Source organism: Miscanthus floridulus, unplaced genomic scaffold, assembly GCF_019320115.1.
Source record: "Miscanthus floridulus cultivar M001 unplaced genomic scaffold, ASM1932011v1 fs_516_1_2, whole genome shotgun sequence".
Classification (NCBI taxonomy): Eukaryota; Viridiplantae; Streptophyta; class Magnoliopsida; order Poales; family Poaceae; genus Miscanthus; species Miscanthus floridulus.
The window spans coordinates 32,294-40,000 of NW_027096862.1; the positions used below are offsets into that span (position 1 = coordinate 32,294).

The window sequence follows — 7,707 nt, forward strand, 5'->3', positions numbered from 1 at the left end:
AGTATTAAATATAGACAAAAAAAAAAAACCTAATAGAAATCGTGAGACGAATGTTTCGAGACTAATTAGTCCATGATTAGCCATAAGTGCTACAGTAACTAACATGCACTAATGATGGATTAATTAGACTTGATAAATTCGTCTCACGGTTTTCAGACGAGCTATGTAATTAGTTTTTTTATTAGTATCCAAAAAAAACCTTCTAATATCCCGAAACATCCGACCTGACATCAAAAATTTTCAGCGAACTAAACACACCCTGAACTACTAGTCCTTGGAAACTACACCGCGCAGGCATACGTACGGTGCCGATCTGTTTCCCCGCTATCCGCGACTGGGAAACTGCGCGCAGAAACGTTAAACGTATACTACTGAAGTCCATGGAAACTTGGTAACTGGCGTTTCCGAGAGCGAGTAGTATGCATTCCGGTAACCTTGATCGCATTCATTTGTGTGCCTTTCGGTAACCGACGCAGCATTTGTGGAGTGTGGAGCGTCTCCAAGTGTTGATACCAAGATGCGCCGGTACACGAGTAGTCACATGCAACCTAAAAACACGCGTTGCAGCGCTTCTGCGAAGACCAGATGTTCAAGTTTTTTTTACTAGTAAACTGATGAGAAAAATCCGAGTTCGTCGGGCTTCCTTGATACGCGCTTGCAGTTGTATCATCTGGATTTGCTTCCCAACCAACCTACTAGTAGTATTTTGGCTCCTGCGGGCACGTTCGGCTGGTATTAAAGCTGACTGAAACTGTTTTGTTGTGAGAGAAAAATACTATAGCTAATAAGCCGGCTGATAAATTCAAGCGAAGTCGACGCTGCAAGAGGGGTTCTGTCGTTCTGATCGATCAGAACACGGATCGGCGCCGATCAAGTTCGCCTACGCCGCCCGCGTACAGGGAAACACGGGCTTTGCTGGGATCAGCTTGTTTGCATCACCGACCGCTTGGCCGCTTTAGAAGCGCTCTTGCATGCGTTTTCGCATGAAAACCAGCCGCATTCGGATTCTACGCGGCCGTGGCACGCCGCCGCCTTGTTTCGTTTCTGCCTCCTCCTTGAGCAACTAGTTGGGCCGGTTAAACAACCTATCCAAGTATGGAATCCATTTGAGGCTTTGGATTCAGACCTAGCCCACCAAACATGTCGTTCCATGCTGCCCAGTGCCCAGCTAGGTTGGACCCACTCGATGCTCGGCCGGTTAAACAACCACAAACCCATTTGATATTCAGCTTTGTCGGCCTGGCCTTGATCTGATGCTCTTGGGCTGGCTTGACAAAAGACTCGTATTCAGGTGGAATGGGTCCCCTCAACTATCACGGTCACCAAGTCACACACACACACACACACACACACACACACACAAAATCCTCAAAAAAAAAAAAAAAAAGAAACAAGTCACAAAAAAAACATATCATGGTCACCCAGCTTTTCTCTCTATTCTACAAAACTAGCTTTCCAACCTTCTCAGCTTTAAAAAACTGTCTGTTTTTGCACCCGAGTGGTTTTGATGGTGATTTTACTAATTTGGCACCACATTAGAGAAGTAAATTGACTAAGTTGAAAGTTCAACGAACAAAAAATATTGTTATTAAAAATTCTAAAAAATATTTTTCAAACATTTCTCCAAATATTTTTGTCATGGAAAAATAATACAATTAAAAATCACAAAATCTGATTTAATCCTAAAAATTGAGAGAAAATTTTGTTTTAGCTTGAAAAATTATGAAACTAGTTTTTTATTTTTCTTCCTAAAATCATGATCTATCTCTATGGTGCCTACCTTAAAATTTATTTCAATCTTGATAGATTGATGGACTCATTTTTTTGCTTATTTGCTAGTATATTCTCTCCTTATGTATTATAAATTTATAATTGGTCGATGTTGATCGTCCGAACTACACAGAAGCACCAGTTAAGCATCGTCAAGACCATAGTGGGCACGGTTCCTTGTCTTGGATAAATTTTCAAAGTAGTTGTGTGAGGCTGCGTAGCTGCATGCACCCACTGCACAAATGTTGTTTTTATTTTTCCCGCTAAACATGAAAATGTAGACCACAAGAGTTGCTGGTATGAAGTATGAAAAAAATAATTTGAATAGTATCAAGAATTGAATAATACTCACAAAAACTCTTGTACCACAAAAACTGGTATGAAGTACTATTATCACAATATTCCTAAATTTTAAATCTTGTACCACAAAAACTGGTAGTCAAATTATATTTTGCATTATGTATGTTCTGACGCTTACTTACTACTGGTAGAGATAAATAAACTATCAGAAACATACTGAACTACTCCATTCAACAAGCAGATGCACAAATGGTTAATTGCTCGGTCCATTTACTAGTACAAAGCAACCACTTTGGAACAACACAGGTGTCGGTCCAACATCGTACGCGGAAGGAACACAATTGCACCGATCCGAAATTAGATAGGGCAATCCTAGCTACGGCTACTTCGCGACAAAAGATGGCGAAGCAAGCCCATAACATCCTCTCTTCACATCGTGCCGACCGGGCAGCCTAGCCACCGGACACTCCTCGTCAACCTGCAGGCCCTGGACCGCGCGGTCATTGCAGCTCCGGGACGGCCTGCTGCATGTATTTGCACGACCGCTGGTAGCTGACGAAGCCCATGAACCAGAACTCGAAGCCGTCCACGGTGGCGACGTGGATGTACTTCTCCTCCGGCCGGTCGACGTTCTCGGTGGGCCGCACCTTGTGGATCCTCCGGAGCGGGACCACCACCTTGTAGGTGACCCGCGCCGTGTCGCGGCCCCCGGGGGAGGTGACGGTGATGGGGCGGTCGCTGCGGAAGGCGACCTTCTTGGTGGAGACGAAGAGCATCCCGGCGATGGGCCCGCCCGTGGTGTAGATGTAGCACTGCAGCGCCTTCACCAGCCGCTCGCCCTTGTCGGCGGGGAAGGCCTGCCGGAACACGCGTTCGACGCCGCCGGCCTGCAGGATCCGCGCGCCCAGGCTCAGCTTCCCCTTCACCGTCTCCGACAGCTTCGGCCCCAGGGTCACGTGCTCCCTGAAGCCTTGCGCCCTTCTGCCCAGCTTGCTCACCCAGTGGATCACCTGACCCTTGCTGCTGCCTGCAGATCGAAGCACATACACAGCACGCACGTCAGTAAACTAAACTTTCAAGTGTCTTGTTATTAGCAGAGTAGAACGTACACATGTTCTCAAGTTACTAATTATCGTATATGGTGTACACGAGATCACGATCAAGGTAGACTTACTGTGTTTGTAGCCGAAAGACGCATAAGGGCTGGGGTGCGTCAACGAGACAGCAAGGTGATCGCCGGCGTCGCCCTTCCTGAAGGACGGATCCCTGGACGACACCTCCTCTATCCCATACGCCTTGGAGGTGACCGGGACGCCGATGACATGGTCGCTGCTCGACTTCCTCATGGCTGCTGGTGCTAGCTAGTGGACACGAGCTCAGCGGACGAGCGAGCAGAGAGCTAGTTAGGCTCTCGTTGGCTGGCGTCGATGATGCGTGCCTTAGCGTGTAAGGAATCGCGGATTGGTACCGGAGTGCAGCTGCCGAGGGCGGCATTTATAGGGGCGCCGCGGTGGCGGAACATCCTTTGGGCCGCGCGGCTTTGGCAAAGGCAGTGGATTTGCGGAGTCAGCAGCCGGGCCGGCCGAGTCACCAGCGGCTCAGAAAGGGCGCAGTCCACGTTCGTCTAAAGCAGGCGTAGACCCCCTCCCTTCCTTCCGTTCCGCCTACTGGTTGCATTGCAGCGAGTACCTAAAAACTGCTCGACCTATTCTTAATCTTAGGAATGGAGAGAGCGCCCGGCGCCAGGCGGCCATGTGGAGGCCAGATGCAGCATATTCACCACGCCAGGACAAATGATTCTGGATTTCTCTATGGGATCCGGAGCCCGCCGGTGTGGGGCTCGCCGTCGCTGCCGGCCGCATTCCGAGAAGCGCCCCATGTGCCTGCACATTCTCGCTTGCACCGGGCTACGCGAGAGAAAAAGGGTGGTGTGGTGTCGGGGGGAGCAAGGGGCCCGATGCGCCGAGCGGCCGACTGGCCGAGCTTTTAGTTCACGGGACCACTGGTGTTTTGTTTAGAGGCTTATTAGAGCAGAGATCGATCGTTCAGGCATTGCACCGGGACGATATTAGGGGTAAGGTAACATGCGCTGCCCCTGCCTATTGAGAGTGATACTGATGTCTAAACATACACAGGGGATGGAGGGCCACAAACACTGTTCCCGGTCGCGTCCGCAAGCGATCGGCAGGCAGGCAGGCAGGAGGACCCCGGCCCGGCTGTGATGTGGACGGAGGTAGTAGGGGCCAGCCCAACGTGTAAAACGGCCAGCTTTGCAGAGGAAAAACAGGATCCCGTCAAGGCAATCAACAAAAAGCTTCCCTCTCCGTCGAAGTCACCACGCGCGCCTGCCTGCTCCCCCGGCCCGGCGTCCTGGTCACCTCCCACGCGGCGCCGAGTCGGATACGAACCGCGACCGCCCTCACCTACCGACATATACCCTAAAAGTACTGTCAGCTCATTTATCGTAAATATCGTTCGTTAGGTGAAAAGATACGGCTTATAAGCCAAACGAACGTAATTATAAGCCAAACGAACGTACCGGTAATCACGTAACCGTCCGGGCACTGTTGGCATGCGCATGGCTGGTGGCTGCAGCTGCCGCGCCGGCCGTCCTTGTACACCGCACCGCAATAAACCCGGCAACCGGAAGGGCCGTTGCGACGGGAGGCCGGCAGCTTTGCCGTTCCTGGACGCCGCGGAGGGATGCCGATGGCGCGCCGCGCGCGTGTCCCCCCGCTCTGTGCACAGTGCGTTGCTGCGTTGTCAGACGTGCAGGCACCCACTCTGAACATGAGTATCAGAAGCCGATCTGGGGGGAGTGGGCTCCTCTCCTCTCGTTTCAACGTCGCCATCGGCGTATCCCCCGCCATGCCATACGTGTCGATGCAGAGACGGACGGGAGATGTTGCCGACTCGACGGCTGGAACCAAATCGTTTTCTGGTAGAGTGGCCGTGGCCGACCATGCCGTCCTTCCAAGGGAGGGAGGAATGACACTAGTGCGATGTCCACGGATCTCAATTTTTTTTTAAAAAAAAAGTGTTCTTTTTTTTTTCGAGACATACTCATAGACGCATACGCTCACATACACGAGCGCACACTCACTCATATGAACGCATGCACACACACCTTACCCCTATGAGCACCTTCGAAGAACTGAGTTGTACCGGTAAATTTTGAGATCGACGAAGTCACACAGACGCCTCGCTATCAACGAACATATCGTCTGCCACTGAAAGAATAGTGCCAATTAAATCCTGAAATAAATCCAAAAAAATACGAGCACTCGTGTTAAGTCGGAGACTTAAACCCGGATGGACACGTTCTAAGATCCCAACCAGCTGAGCGGGACTTGAACCCGGATAGACAGGTTTCTAGAGTATTATACTGTCAATAACTATCCTTTAGTTTTCTAAATCCCTTTGGCTGCCTCAAGTAAAGTCTAATATCAGAAGTAGTAGATGCTACTGAAAGAGGTATGTCATAACCATAAGTAGTTACTTCTACCACAAGGAACGAGCTACGCTTAGTTCGAAAAAAAAATTGTTGTTCGGTCCTCAGTATTACAAGTAGTATTATTTGGTTCCTGGAAAGTGTAGCTTGATTCCTGGAAAAACTAGCGCAATGTGACTTTCAATTATTTGGTTCGAAAATGCAAAAATATTCGGATGTTGAAGGACCTGAAACATAAAAGTACTACGTTTATACCAAATGATACAGCAACTGCCAGTAGTATTTCAGATTCCAAAAGTAGAACACTGGCACGCACCAACCAATTCCAATATAGGATGAAAACGAACCGGAAACGAACAAAGGCTTATATTGCAAAGGGGCATCGATCATCGCATTTCTTTATGCCCACAAGGCCAATTAACGTAGCTGGTGCTTCGCTGTTAAGGCCTGGCATTGCGTTATTGATTGGGTTTTCAGGTTCACTTTCTACTAGCGATCGACAGAACGCTTAAAAGTAGTACAGCAAAAGAAAAAAACAAAAGCACCACCAGTTATGCTTCTCGTCGAATCATAGATTGCAAATCTAATCATCCGCCAACAAAATATTTTTGTAATCCCCATATTCGCTTAAGCTTATTAAAAACTACTTTTTAACTATGGAATAGTATTTTTCTCGCACAACATTTTAGCATAAACTAAATTTCAGCTAACAGAGTGGAATGTCTCATGAAACTTAATCTAGACTGCTCAGTGTTGCAAGTTACACCTGCAAGATCGCGGTGGTTTATACGGGACAGGGCGCCGCCTGCAGCCTGCATCATTTGATCCCCCATCGATGAATGAATATACTCCCCTCAAAAAAAAGATGAATGAATATATTGTTTATCCCTTTACTAGTATATGATGATTTTTCATACTTTCAGTTCTCCAAAATATTGCTAAACATCATGTTCTCCAAAAACAAACCTAGAAGAACTAGGCAGCTAATTAAATAGCACTTACATGCATGTACACCCTCGATGATTTTATAACCTTCTCAGATGTTCCATAATTAATTCTATCAAGATATATGGTCTTTTGGGACCTGTTGCAGGAAAGTGAAAAATAGAAGGAAATGTTCACCCTGTTTTTCGGCACTACTTCAGCAGTATTTTCAGCGAAGTAACAATATTTTTCTTTCACAACAAATCAGAATCATCGGCAGCAGCAATCAAATTTTAGCGAGCCGAACCGGGCCGTTCATTTTGGCATCCCGCATGTTGGAGTTTGGAGTTGACTGCTATTCAGATTAATTTTCGCTTCTCACTGGTGGAATGTTCCTTTCATGTTTCACTGTTTTAGCATTTGGATATGGAATGCACGAGTTCCTAAGCTTTTGTGCAACACATGAGGTCGATCGTTGCATTTGGGGGAAAAGAAAGACAAATAAATAAATAAAATTCCCGTTGGATCCTTGAAATTAAAATTTATTATAATAATCACAATTTAAATAAAGATCATTTAAGTTAACATGGCCGCATACGAAACATATTTGTATGATGTTGTTTGCCATATGGGGGAGAAGCTTAAGTGCGGCACTTCTGTTGCGGCTGCGGGTGAGTAAGCTAAAAAAAACATGGTATAAGTTGCAAAGCAAAAACATAGCATACGGATCTATCTACATAATCTATTTCTACCTCTCACCCCATAAATTTAAGACATGCTTATATGTAAACTTTAGAAATTTCTAGAATGTCAAACCAAATAACCTAATCCATAGAATAGATTCCAATCCCTCTAAAATCAAAGGATCCCAACGGGCCGTAAGCTGAGATTGAAGTTTTTCCCTTCTGTTGTATCTCCGTGGTCCGTGGTAATCTTGAAAGGGCACTTGTGAGTTATTAGAGACTCACTCGTAATAGTTCTCCACGGCACGATTGTTTAATTTAGAACCCTAGGTTTAACTAGCTAGCCAGGCACGATAAGAAATAGGAATTAGCATTCATCCGTTGAGATATGCAAGCAAAACAGCAAACGGACAAGTAGAATCAGTACGATTCCCACAAAGTAAAAGGATTGGATCATAAGTCAGCTCATCACAATCTAGGTGTTGCACAAACATTTTGTGTTTTTCATTCCATATGTAAACCTCATAGGTGCCACTTTTACCGTGGCACCGTAGCAGATTTACTCAACATCACCAATTA

At 46.7% G+C, this 7,707-nt stretch overlaps 1 protein-coding gene across 1 annotated transcript; it reads right to left on the minus strand.

The window, feature by feature from the left end:
• Positions 1–2,303: 2,303 nt before the first annotated feature.
• On the minus strand, positions 2,304–3,900 carry LOC136532033 (GEM-like protein 4). Its single transcript, XM_066524666.1, has 2 exons — positions 3,245–3,900; positions 2,304–3,097 (listed from the first exon to the last, which is right to left on the minus strand). Exons 1-2 carry the CDS (start codon positions 3,414–3,416, stop codon positions 2,571–2,573), a joined length of 699 nt encoding a protein of 232 aa, XP_066380763.1. The 5' UTR covers positions 3,417–3,900; the 3' UTR covers positions 2,304–2,570.
• Between the last annotated feature and the right edge of the window lie 3,807 nt (positions 3,901–7,707).

Excerpts from the sequence above, each read along its gene's own strand:
- LOC136532033 (XM_066524666.1), bottom strand. The coding sequence starts at position 3,416 with ATGAGGAAGTCGAGCAGCGACCATGTCATCGGCGTCCCGGTCACCTCC. Across the intron at positions 3,098-3,244 it reads GTCTTTCGGCTACAAACACA|GCAGCAGCAAGGGTCAGGTG; the intron begins GTAAGTCTACCT and ends TTCGATCTGCAG.